This window comes from Rana temporaria, chromosome 8 (assembly GCF_905171775.1).
Source record: "Rana temporaria chromosome 8, aRanTem1.1, whole genome shotgun sequence".
NCBI classification, from domain to species: domain Eukaryota; kingdom Metazoa; phylum Chordata; class Amphibia; order Anura; family Ranidae; genus Rana; species Rana temporaria.
This window is the reverse complement of record NC_053496.1, coordinates 4,744,492-4,758,619: the sequence shown is the minus strand read 5'-3', so window position 1 is coordinate 4,758,619 and position 14,128 is coordinate 4,744,492. Positions and strand designations below refer to the sequence as shown.

The window sequence follows — 14,128 nt, the reverse complement described above, 5'->3', positions numbered from 1 at the left end:
CCGTGCCCCACATTGCATGCCCCACATTGCAGCCTCACCGTGCCCCACATTGCAGCCTCACAGTGCCATACATTGGATGCCCCACATTGCAGCCTCACCGTGCCCCACATTGCAGCCTCACCGTGCCCCACATTGCATGCCCCGCATTGCAGCCCCACCGTGCCCCACATTGCAGCCTCACCGTGCCCCACATTGCATGCCCCACATTGCAGCCTCACCGTGCCCCACATTGCAGCCTCACCATACCCCACATTGCAGCCTCACCGTGCCCCACATTGCATGCCCCACATTGCAGCCTCACCGTGCCCCACATTGCAGCCTCACCATGCCCTACATTGCATGCCCCACATTGCAGCCTCACTGTGCCCCACATTGCAGCCTCACCGTGCCCCACATTGCATGCCCCACATTGCAGCCTCACCGTGCCCCACATTGCAGCCTCACTTTGTCCCCATTGCAGCCTCACTTTGTCACATTGCAGCCTCACCATGCCCCACATTGCACCCTCACTTTGCCCCCATTGCAGCCTTACATTGCCCCCATTGCAGCCTTATATTGGCCCTATTGCAGCCTAAGGCCTCGTACACACGATAGGTTAACCAGAGGACAACGGTCTAAAGGACCGTTTTCATCGGTCAAAACCGATCGTGTGTAGGCCCCATAGGTTATTTAACCATCGGTTAAAAAAAATCCAACTTGCTTTAAATTTAACCGATGGATTCCTAACCGTTAGTAGGCACGACCATCGGTTAAAAATCCACGCATGCTCAGAATCAAGTCAACGCATGCTTGGAAGCATTGAACTTCATTTTTTTCAGCACGTCGTTGTGTTTTACGTCACTGCGTTCTGACACGATCGGTTATTTAACCGATGGTGTGTGGGCGCGACGGACCATCAGTCAGCTTCATCGGTTAACCGATGACAACGGTCCTTCAGACCGTTCTCATCGGATGGACTGATCGTGTGTACGAGGCTTTACATTGCCCCCATTGCAGCCTTACATTGGCCCTATTGCAGACTTACATTGCCCCATGGCAGTCTTACATGGCCCCCATTTCAGCCTTACATTGGCCCCATTGCAGCCTTACATTGGCCCTATTGCAGCCTTACATTGCCCCCATCGCAGCCTTGCGGAGGGGTGGCTGGATCGTGACTGGAGTTAGAGGAGAGCCAACGGAATTGCCGAGCGGTAAAAAAACACGCTGTAACAGCATTACATTGAAACTGTCTCCGCTCTGCTCACTGATCTCACTGTGAGATCAGTGAGCAGAGCGGAGACAGTTTCAATGTAACAAAGTTACAGCGTGTTTTTTTACCGCTCAGTGACCCGTGGCTCTCCTCTAACTCCAGTCACGATCCAGCCACCCCTCCGCAAGGCTGCGATGGGGGCAATGTAAGGCTGCAATAGGGCCAATGTAAGGCTGCAATGGGGCCAATGTAAGGCTGCAATGGGGGCCATGTAAGGCTGCAATGGGGGCAATGTAAGGCTGCAATGTGGGCCATATAAGGTTGCAATGGGGGCAATCTAAGACTTCAATGTGGGCACTGTAAGGCTGCAATGGGGGCACTGTAAGGCTGCAATGGGGGCCATGTAAGGCTGCAATGGGGGCAATGTAAGGCTGCAATGGGGGCAATGTAAGACTGCAATGGGTGCACTGTAAGGCTGCAATGGGGGCCATGTAAGGCTGTTACAGCGTGTTTTTTTATCGCTCTGTGATCCCGTGGCTCTCCTCTAACTCAAGTCAATCTTCCACCGGGAGAACAGCTCCCAATCAACCCTGCCCGCCAGCGGTGCTCGCCCCTCCCCCCCCACTCCCAGGCAGCCCAGCTCCTCCCAAGCCTTCATTTTCCATTGGCAAAATGCGATTAGGCAAGTGTAAAATTTGAGGGCTGCTCTAGACTATAAAGTCAGGCGGGTCAGGGCAATGGTGGCCTCCATATTTTCCTCGGTACAGGTTTCCTTCATGAAGTATTAAAAGCGGGAAGAACTTACATTTCGGTCATCGTTTCCGGGAGGTTTGCCGGAATCGCCGTGAGACCTTTTCCTCTGCAATCCACAATGCCGTTGCTGCAGGTACACATCGCCGGACAGGAGCCGATGGAAAGGCTGCAGATCTGAGTGCTGGTCGCATCCGTCTGACCTGTAAAGACAAACGAAGGATGAAGAGTGCGGGAGACACCGCGAGATCCAGTGGGCGCCGGAATTCGAAGAAGGGCGACACACAGAAATTCGCATGAACAACAAGGCAGAGAAGTCTAATAAAGATGCGTTATTTCAAAACAAAGTGACCACAGAGTTATGTAACAGATCCAAAGTCAACGGAGGAAGCAAGACCAACATTCGTCTAGGTAGGTCATTCATAAGGGAGGAGTCATTAGACCCCAAGAAGTCGCATGGAAACTTTATATTGCATAAGAGGTCAACTTCTTCTCGGCAACGCAGCCATTCTCAATCAGGGTTCCTCCGGGGGGGGGGGGGTTGGGTTCCTCGAACTGTGCCTGACTAACTACCCATAGTCCCCGATCCGACACCAATTGGTAGATCCTACGGCATGACCGCAATGATCGTTTTATCTATCGGTAGGGGGGTGGCATTGTGACCAACCCTGTAAGGTGGGGCCATTGCAGTTTTTCTTGGAGAAAATGTGCAGGAACTCAGCCAACCGCCCCCCCAAACTGCACGGAACGGTGGGTGTGGCCAAGTGACACTTACAGTGGGAGGATCCTCAAGGGGTAATAAATACTAGGAGTGTGCTATGTACAGAGTGCAGAGTTCAGGGGTGCACTGTGTACAGAGTGTAGGGTTCAGGGGTGCGCTGTGTACAGAGTGCAGAGTTCAGGGGTGCGCTGTGTACAGTGTGCAGAGTTTAGGGGTGTGCTGTGTACAGAGTGCAGAGTTCAGGGGTGCGCTGGGTACAGAGTGCAGAATTCAGGGGTGTGCTATGTACAGAGTGCAGAGACTGAGGACATAATACTAGAGATGGTCAGAGACTGAGGACATGATACAAGAGATGGTCAGAGACTGAGAACATGATACATGAGATAGTCAGAGACTGAGGACATGACACAGGAGATGGTCAGAGGCTGAGGACATGATACAAGAGACGGTCAGAGACTGAGGACATGATACAGGAGATGGTCAGAGGCTGAGGACATAACATAAGAGATGGTCAGAGACTGAGGACATGATACAGGACATGGTCAGAGACTGAGAACATGATACAGGAGATGGTCAGAGACTGAGAACATGATACAGGAGATGGTCAGAGGCTGAGGACATAATACTAGAGATGGTCAGAGGCTGAGGACATGATACAAGAGATGGTCAGAGACTGAGGAAATGATACAAGAGATGGTCAGAGACTGAGGACATGATACAAGAGATGGTCAGAGACTGAGAACATAACAGAAGAGATGGTCAGAGACTGAGGACATGATACAGGAGATGGTCAGAGACTGAGGACATGATACAGGAGATGGTCAGAGACTGAGGACATGATACAGGAGATGGTCAGAGACTGAGGACATAATACTAGAGATGGTCAGAGGCTGAGGACATAATACTAGAGATGGTCAGAGACTGAGGACATGATACAAGAGATGGTCAGAGACTGAGGACATGATACAAGAGATGGTCAGAGACTGAGGATTTAATACAGGAGATGGTCAGAGACTGAGGACATGATACAAGAGATGGTCAGAGACTGAGGACATGATACAGGAGATGGTCAGAGACTGAGGACATAATACTAGAGATGGTCAGAGACTGAGGACATGATACAGGAGATGGTCAGAGGCTGAGGACATGATACAAGAGATGGTCAGAGGCTGAGGACATGATACAAGAGATGGTCAGAGACTGAGGACATGATACAGGAGATGGTCAGAGACTGAGGACATGATACAGGAGATGGTCAGAGACTGAGGACATGATACAAGAGATGGTCAGAGGCTGAGGACATGATACAGGAGATGGTCAGAGACTGAGGACATGATACAAGAGATGGTCAGAGGCTGAGGACATGATACAAGAGATGGTCAGAGACTGAGGACATGATACAGGAGATGGTCAGAGACTGCTAGAAATCACTGTTATAACAGGGTAATAGGGAAACACAGATCGGTGTCAGCAAGGGCCCAGAGGGCCACAAAAAAAGTACCAGAGGGCCACCGGTTGGGCACCAGGAACCCAGAGTGTCAGCCTCCTATCCTCTGTGCTGTAGAAGAAGTCTCCATTCCCGTAGAACGCGGATCCCCCCCCCCCCCCCCCGGCAGAGGTACGGCACACATGTATCGCTCTGTCACTTTAAAAAACGGGCGGCGTGAGATTTCGAGATAAAAGCGCTCTATAACCCAAAGCGATTTTCTTTCGCAAAGTGCGCCCGGCAACGCGAGGGGAAAAAAAATAACATTTCCATAATTTATCCCGCAAACCAAGGAGTCTGCAATGACGCGAGTCGCTTTTCACGCCCGCCGTACAACGTTTACCGCCGAAGCAAAATCACCTCCACAGCGACTTTTCAATTCCAAACAGGAAAATGCGAGCGGAAAAAAATCTATAATAATTTCACCGCTGATAATAGAGGAGGACTGGGGGCGGATCGGAGGGGCCCCCGGGGTGCGGATCAGAGAGGGCCCCCGGGGGTTCGGATCGGTGGGGCCCCCGGGGTGTGGATGGGAGGGGCCCTCGGGGTGTAGATCGGAGGGGGCCCCCGGGGGCGGATCGGAGGGGCCCCCGGGGTGTGGATCGGAGGGGCCCCCGGGGGGCGGGTCGGAGGGGCCCCCGGGGTGCAGATCGGAGGGGCCCCCGGGGTGCGGATCGGAGAGGGCCCCCGGGGGTGCAGATCAGAGGGGCCCCTGGGGTTTGTACGCTCATCTTCCGGTACCAAGGGCCCCGCTAAACCACGATAGAAAACGCCAAAAACGCGGAAAAACGCATAAAACTCTTAAATGTAAATTACTTTGTAACGAATCCCATCAGAAGTTTTAGGGAACTGTTTATAAAACATTCATGAACTTTGGCTGTATTGTCTCTCATTGATCAATTCCTATGATCGTCAGCACCATCTAGTGGCCAAAAAACTGTATTGTTTTCTGGAATACCTCGAAGAGAAAATAGATAGCATATTGGCCACTAGATGGAGCTAAAGAGCAGAGGGAATTCTTATGATCATCAGCTCCATCTAGTGGCCATAATTTGATATTGTTTTGTTTTTTTAAATACCTCAACGAGAATATATACTGTCTTTTGGCCACTAGATGGAGCTAATGAGCACAGGGATCATTCTATTAGTGAAATTACAGTCAAAATGTATACAGCATACTAATGAATTCCTATACTTGTCAGTGCCATCTAGTGGCAATAATATGATATTGTTTTTTTTTTTTAAATACCTCAATGAGATTGTATACTGTATTTTGGCCACTAGATGGAGCTAACTGGCATAGGGATTACAATTGCCATTCATTCAGCATGCTAATGAGTCCCTATGATCGTCAGCCCCACCTATTGGCCATAATACAATATCGTTTTCTGAAATACCTCAATGAGAATATACAGCATATTGTATTTTAGCCACAAGATGGAGCTAATGAGCAAAGGGATTAATCTATATCTATTTATAGTCAACATTTATGCAGAATGCTAATGAATTCCTATGATCGTCAGCTCCATCTAGTGGCCATAATACGGTATAGTTTTCTAAAATACCTCAATGAGAAAATATACCGCATTTTGTCCACTATTATTGATATCAATCAGAAGAACAGTGGTGTCAGTAGGGGGAATGGTGCCCCATCATTGGTGTCAGTTGTGGTATAGTGCTCCAAGGGCCAGGTTGCAAAGGCAAGCAAAGTGCTAGGCCGCAGTTTGGAGACAACTCTTGTAATGAATTCCTATGATCATTAGCTCGATCTATTGGCTCTAATACAATACCCTTTTTTGAACTACCGCTGTGGTTAAATTTACCGCATTTTGGCAACTAGGTGGAGCTAATGAGCGTAGGGATTACTCTATTAGAGAAATTACAGCCAAAATTCTTGCAGCATGCGAATGAATTCCTATGATCATCAGCTCCATCTAGTGGCTATAATAAGAGATCGTTTTCTGAAATACATCAAAGAGAATATATACTGTATTTTGGCCACTAGATGGAGCTAATGAGCATAGGGATTAGCCTATTAGAGAAATTAGACAATATTCATGCAGTAGGCTCTAATAAATTCCTATGGCCATCAGCTCCATCTAGTGGCTATAGTACAATATCGTTTTCTGAAATACCTCAGTGAGAAGATATACCGTATTTTGGCCACTAGATGGAGCTAACGTGCATAGGGATCACTCTATTAGTGACATTACACTCAAAATCTGTGCAGCATGCATGAAGGTGTTTGACATTTAATATTTTAGAAATAGAGCCCTTCAAGTGCAGGGAAAGACAAGAATATATATATATATATATATTTAGATTTTGGATAAAGTGAGGAAGAATAACATCTCTGGTGGGTTTTACTGCTATCAGACGGGTGGCCAGGGGTTCGTAAACTCAGATGACTGGGCTTGGCTCAATTTGAATTAATGTTTAGGTCTTTGGGAACCCCTTCAGAAACCAATTCATTGGTGATCAGTGAGAAGAATGTCCCTTACATTGGTGATCAGTGGGAAGAATGTCCCTTACATTGGTGATCAGTGAGAAGAATGTCCCTTACATTGGTGATCAGTGGGAAGAATGTTCCTTACATTGGTGATCAGTGGGAAGAATGTTCCTTACATTGGTGATCAGTGAGAAGAATGTTCCTTACATTGGTGATCAGTGGGAAGAATGTTCCTTACATTGGTGATCAGTGAGAAGAATGTCCTTACATTGGTGATCAGTGGGAAGAATGTTCCTTACATTGGTGATCAGTGAGAAGAATGTCCCTTACATTGGTGATCAGTGGGAAGAATGTTCCTTACATTGGTGATCAGTGGGAAGAATGTTCCTTACATTGGTGATCAGTGAGAAGAATGTTCCTTACATTGGTGATCAGTGGGAAGAATGTTCCTTACATTGGTGATCAGTGAGAAGAATGTCCTTACATTGGTGATCAGTGGGAAGAATGTCCCTTACATTGGTGATCAGTAGGAAGAATGTTCCTTACATTGGTGATCAGTGGGAAGAATATCCCTTACATTGGTGATCAGTGAGAAGAATGTCCCTTACATTGGTGATCAGTGAGAAGAATGTCCCTTACATTGGTGATCAGTGAGAAGAATGTCCCTTACATTGGTGATCAGTGAGAAGAATGTCCCTTACATTGGTGATCAGTGGGAAGAATGTCCCTTACATTGGTGATCAGTGGGAAGAATGTCCCTTACATTGGTGATCAGTGAGAAGAATGTTCCTTACATTGGTGATCAGTGGGAAGAATGTCCCTTACATTGGTGATCAGTGAGAAGAATGTCCCTTACATTGGTGATCAGTGAGAAGAATGTTCCTTACATTGGTGATCAGTGGAAAGAATGTTCCTTACATTGGTGATCAGTGGAAAGAATGTTCCTTACATTGGTGATCAGTGAGAAGAATGTTCCTTACATTGGTGATCAGTGGGAAGAATGTCCCTTACATTGGTGATCAGTGAGAAGAATGTCCCTTACATTGGTGATCAGTGAGAAGAATGTCCCTTACATTGGTGATCAGTGAGAAGAATGTCCCTTACATTGGTGATCAGTGAGAAGAATGTTCCTTACATTGGTGATCAGTGAGAAGAATGTCCCTTACATTGGTGATCAGTGGGAAGAATGTCCCTTACATTGGTGATCAGTGGGAAGAATGTTCCTTACATTGGTGATCAGTGAGAAGAATGTTCCTTACATTGGTGATCAGTGAGAAGAATGTCCCTTACATTGGTGATCAGTGGGAAGAATGTTCCTTACATTGGTGATCAGTGAGAAGAATGTCCCTTACATTGGTGATCAGTGGGAAGAATTTCCCTTACATTGGTGATCAGTGAGAAGAATGTTCCTTACATTGGTGATCAGTGAGAAGAATGTCCCTTACATTGGTGATCAGTGAGAAGAATGTCCCTTACATTGGTGATCAGTGAGAAGAATGTTCCTTACATTGGTGATCAGTGGGAAGAATGTCCCTTACATTGGTGATCAGTGAGAAGAATGTCCCTTACATTGGTGATCAGTGAGAAGAATGTTCCTTACATTGGTGATCAGTGGGAAGAATGTCCCTTACATTGGTGATCAGTGGGAAGAATGTCCCTTACATTGGTGATCAGTGGGAAGAATTTCCCTTACATTGGTGATCAGTGAGAAGAATGTCCCTTACATTGGTGATCAGTGGGAAGAATGTCCCTTACATTGGTGATCAGTGGGAAGAATGCTCCTTACATTGGTGATCAGTGAGAAGAATGTCTCTTACATTGGTGATCAGTGAGAAGAATGTCCCTTACATTGGTGATCAGTGGGAAGAATGTCCCTTACATTGGTGATCAGTGGGAAGAATGTCCCTTACATTGGTGATCAGTGGGAAGAATGTCCCTTACATTGGTGATCAGTGAGAAGAATGTCCCTTACATTGGTGATCAGTGGGAAGAATGTCCCTTACATTGGTGATCAGTGAGAAGAATGTCCCTTACATTGGTGATCAGTGGGAAGAATGTTCCTTACATTGGTGATCAGTGAGAAGAATGTCCCTTACATTGGTGATCAGTGAGAAGAATGTCCCTTACATTGGTGATCAGTGAGAAGAATGTCCCTTACATTGGTGATCAGTGGGAAGAATGTCCCTTACATTGGTGATCAGTGAGAAGAATGTCCCTTACATTGGTGATCAGTGGAAAGAATGTCCCTTACATTGGTGATCAGTGGGAAGAATGTCCCTTACATTGGTGATCAGTGAGAAGAATGTTCCTTACATTGGTGATCAGTGAGAAGAATGTTCCTTACATTGGTGATCAGTGGGAAGAATGTCCCTTACATTGGTGATCAGTGAGAAGAATGTCCCTTACATTGGTGATCAGTGAGAAGAATGTCCCTTACATTGGTGGCCAGTGAGAAGAATGTCCCTTACATTGGTGATCAGTGGGAAGAATGTCCCTTACATTGGTGATCAGTGAGAAGAATGTCCCTTACATTGGTGATCAGTGGGAAGAATGTCCCTTACATTGGTGATCAGTGAGAAGAATGACCCTTACATTGGTGATCAGTGGGAAGAATGTCCCTTACATTGGTGATCAGTGAGAAGAATGTCCCTTACATTGGTGATCAGTGGGAAGAATGTTCCTTACATTGGTGATCAGTGGGAAGAATGTCCCTTACATTGGTGATCAGTGGGAAGAATGTCCCTTACATTGGTGATCAGTGAGAAGAATGTCCCTTACATTGGTGATCAGTGGGAAGAATGTTCCTTACATTGGTAATCAGTGAGAAGAATGCCCCTTACATTGGTGATCAGTGAGAAGAATGTCCCTTACATTGGTGATCAGTGAGAAGAATGTCCCTTACATTGGTGATCAGTGAGAAGAATGTCCCTTACATTGGTGATCAGTGGGAAGAATGTCCCTTACATTGGTGATCAGTGAGAAGAATGCCCCTTACATTGGTGATCAGTGAGAAGAATGTCCCTTACATTGGTGATCAGTGAGAAGAATGTCCCTTACATTGGTGATCAGTGAGAAGAATGTCCCTTACATTGGTGATCAGTGGGAAGAATGTCCCTTACATTGGTGATCAGTGGGAAGAATTTCCCTTACATTGGTGATCAGTGAGAAGAATGTCCCTTACATTGGTGATCAGTGGGAAGAATGTCCCTTACATTGGTGATCAGTGGGAAGAATGCTCCTTACATTGGTGATCAGTGAGAAGAATGTCTCTTACATTGGTGATCAGTGAGAAGAATGTCCCTTACATTGGTGATCAGTGGGAAGAATGTTCCTTACATTGGTGATCAGTGAGAAGAATGTCCCTTACATTGGTGATCAGTGAGAAGAATGTCCCTTACATTGGTGATCAGTGAGAAGAATGTCCCTTACATTGGTGATCAGTGAGAAGAATGTCCCTTACATTGGTGATCAGTGAGAAGAATGTCCCTTACATTGGTGATCAGTGGGAAGAATGTCCCTTACATTGGTGATCAGTGAGAAGAATGTCCCTTACATTGGTGATCAGTGGAAAGAATGTCCCTTACATTGGTGATCAGTGGGAAGAATGTCCCTTACATTGGTGATCAGTGAGAAGAATGTTCCTTACATTGGTGATCAGTGAGAAGAATGTTCCTTACATTGGTGATCAGTGGAAGAATGTTCCTTACATTGGTGATCAGTGAGAAGAATGTCCCTTACATTGGTGATCAGTGAGAAGAATGTCCCTTACATTGGTGATCAGTGAGAAGAATGTCCCTTACATTGGTGATCAGTGAGAAGAATGCTCCTTACATTGGTGATCAGTGAGAAGAATGTTCCTTACATTGGTGATCAGTGAGAAGAATGTCCCTTACATTGGTGATCAGTGAGAAGAATGTTCCTTACATTGGTGATCAGTGGGAAGCAGGCCCGGACTGGGACAAATAATAGGCCCGGGCATTTTAGGCTGAGCAGCCCATTTTTTTTTTTATATATACCGTATTTATCGGCGTATACCGCGCACTTTTTTGCCCTGAAAATCAGGGCAAAATCGTGGGTGCGCGGTATACGCTGATACCCGCTTTCCCGAGCCGAGTTTTGAATACTGCGCCGACATATACCGAGCGCAGTACACTCGGGTATAGTCGGGCAGTCTTGGCTCCTTCCGCGCTCACGTCCTGGACGTACAGGACGTCAGCGCGGGTAGCCGAGCATTGCCGACAATACACGAGTGTACTGCGCTCTGTATATGTCGGTGCAGTATTCAAAACTAGGCGCGGGGAGGACGCCGGACCCGACGAAGAGGACACCCGAAGCCGCAGAAGGACGCCGGAACCGACGAAGAGGACACCCGAAGCCGCAGACGAACGCCAGACCCGACGAGGCCGCCGATGGACGCCGCGCAAGACACCAAAACTGTAAGTACTAAAAAAACTTTTTTTCCACAGGATTGGGGGCAACTTTAGGGGTGCGCGGTATACGCGGGAGCGCGTTATACCGCGATAAATACGGTACACAGATCAGGAAAGCATGACATGTTTGTTATTAAATCAAACCCCCCCTACCCCCGGCCCCCTCCTATTACAGTGTGCTTCCAATTGTAAGCAGCGAGGACATTTCATGGTCTGCAGCTGTACATATACAAGAGGAGTGTATATGTGCGGCTGCTGGGCTATGCTGGCTAAAAAGCTCAGGATAGTTCAGACTAGGATCCAAACACACCTGAGCTCACTCCTGCCAAGGGGAATGCTGCAGCTGGCTTTAGGGCCTCAGCCCGGGTTCACACTACTGTGGTGTGAGACACCACATGTAATTCGCACAGGAATCGCTCAACATTCCTATGCGAATTACATGTGGTGTCTCTGGGGTGCGATTTGAGCCATGGATTTGTATGGCTCAAATCGTACTGCATTCAAACCACACTGGTGCAGGACCCTTTATTGTCCACACCAGAATAAGATTACATGGGTGTTCACACCCATGCGATTCGATTCGGCAAACTGTGCTGCGTTTTGTAAACCGATTGTGGAGTGTCGTTAACAGTTAATAGTTCATTTTAGGGCACATTAAAAATATATTACCCAAATCTATATATAAGGCCCCTTTCACACGGGGGCGGTGACGGTAAAGCTCCGCTATTTTTAGCGGCGCTTTACCGTAATTTTTGCGGAAGTATTCGGCCGCTAGCGGGCCGCTTTTAACCCCCTGCTAGCAGCCAAAAAAGGGTTAAATCCATCTGCAAAGTGCCACGGTATGGCCGTACTGTCCATTCATTTTGCTCCAAAGATGCTGCTTGCAGGACATTTTTTAACATCCTGCCAGCGCACCACTCCAGTGTGAAAGCCCTAGGGGCTTTCACACTGGGGTAAAAAAAGTGGCTCTATCAGGGCGCTTTACAGGCACTATTTTTAGCGTTATAGCGCCTGCAAAGCGCCTCAGTGTGAAAGGGGTCTAAAACAATCCAAAAGGTGTCATGCATTTAAAGTGTATATATGATTTTTTGTTAACACTGCACTTACCCAGCCAACCAGTACTAAACATACCACAATTACAAACACACACAAAAAAGAAAAATCATACATACACTTTAAATGCACCTTTCGGGCCCAAGAAATGTCCCTCTCACACAATGGTTTACACCTGCATTTACACAGCATGATAAGAGCATGCTTTGGTCTGGTCTGGTCAGTGGTCTCTTTTACACAGTAAAGAGTGATGCTAAACTACCTGAGTTCAGCATCACTCTTTTTTACTGTGTAAAAGAGACCACTGACCAGATCAAAGCATGCTCTTATCATGCTGTGTAAATGCAGGTGTAAACCATAATTCAAACAGGCAGGCTGGCTGGCGTTACTTACTTTTTAGCAATCTTCTCTAGGCCCTGGTGCCAGTGGCTGCAGATACACCTTTGCGACAGGCAGAAGGGGATTCCTCAAGGCAGCTCCTCCCCCTTCATGGTCACCTGACCCCTTCATTTCCGCCCCCCTTGAGCTGAATAATCAGTCCGACGGCCGCGGAGCTGGCCGTGTTGATGCCGGCTGAGCGGCCCCCACCCACGGAGCAGCCTAGATGCTTTGGCTTCTGGCGGGGGGGGACTGGGGACCCCGGCCAGAAGAACATGGATGCGGCCCTCCCCGCGGAGCCGGCCGAAGAGAGGCCGGCAGCGGATGAGCAGGGCCGGCTCTAGCAGCTGCCCATGAAGTCAGTCAGACCCGAAATTGACACGTGGCCCTGGCAGCTGCGGCCGACCGGGCATATGCCCGGTGTGCCCTATGGCCAGTCCGGGCCTGGTGGGAAGAATGTCCCTTACATTGGTGATCAGTGGGAAGAATGTCCCTTACATTGGTGATCAGTGAGAAGAATGTCCCTTACATTGGTGATCAGTGAGAAGAATGTCCCTTACATTGGTGATCAGTGAGAAGAATGTTCCTTACATTGGTGATCAGTGAGAAGAATGTCCCTTACATTGGTGGTCAGTGAGAAGAATGTTCCTTACATTGGTGATCAGTGAGAAGAATGTCCCTTACATTGGTGATCAGTGAGAAGAATGTCCCTTACATTGGTGATCAGTGGGAAGAATGTCCCTTACATTGGTGATCAGTGAGAAGAATGTTCCTTACATTGGTGATCAGTGGGAAGAATGTTCCTTACATTGGTGATCAGTGGGAAGAATGTTCCTTACATTGGTGATCAGTGGGAAGAATGTTCCTTACATTGGTGATCAGTGAGAAGAATGTTCCTTACATTGGTGATCAGTGAGAAGAATGTCCCTTACATTGGTGATCAGTGAGAAGAATGTCCCTTACATTGGTGATCAGTGAGAAGAATGTCCCTTACATTGGTGATCAGTGGGAAGAATGTTCCTTACATTGGTGATCAGTGGGAAGAATGTCCCTTACATTGGTGATCAGTGGGAAGAATGTCCCTTACATTGGTGATCAGTGAGAAGAATGTCCCTTACATTGGTGATCAGTGAGAAGAATGTCCCTTACATTGGTGATCAGTGGGAAGAATGTCCCTTACATTGGTGATCAGTGAGAAGAATGTCCCTTACATTGGTGATCAGTGGGAAGAATGTCCCTTACATTGGTGATCAGTGAGAAGAATGTCCCTTACATTGGTGATCAGTGGGAAGAATGTCCCTTACATTGGTGATCAGTGAGAAGAATGTCCCTTACATTGGTGATCAGTGAGAAGAATGTCCCTTACATTGGTGATCAGTGAGAAGAATGTTCCTTACATTGGTGATCAGTGAGAAGAATGTCCCTTACATTGGTGATCAGTGAGAAGAATGTCCCTTACATTGGTGATCAGTGGGAAGAATGTTCCTTACATTGGTGATCAGTGGGAAGAATGTCCCTTACATTGGTGATCAGTGGGAAGAATGTCCCTTATATTGGTGATCAGTTGGTCGCCCAGGTCCAGAGATCGGGTCCCGTCACCCTTTGATCCACTCTGATGATCTTCTACAGATTGGTGTCCCGGCACAATTCGCAGTGGAAGATTTGTATGTAA

The 14,128-nt window shown here is 46.9% G+C and overlaps 1 protein-coding gene across 1 annotated transcript in view; it reads right to left on the bottom strand.

Annotated features, from left to right (window-relative positions):
* Positions 1-14,128, bottom strand: part of SLIT1 (slit guidance ligand 1) — a 354,779-nt gene that overhangs the window by 122,470 nt on the left and 218,181 nt on the right. The window contains exon 9 of the mRNA XM_040321566.1: positions 1,995-2,142. Coding sequence (XP_040177500.1) covers positions 1,995-2,142 — 148 coding nt within the window. The remainder of the gene's footprint in view (positions 1-1,994; positions 2,143-14,128) is intronic.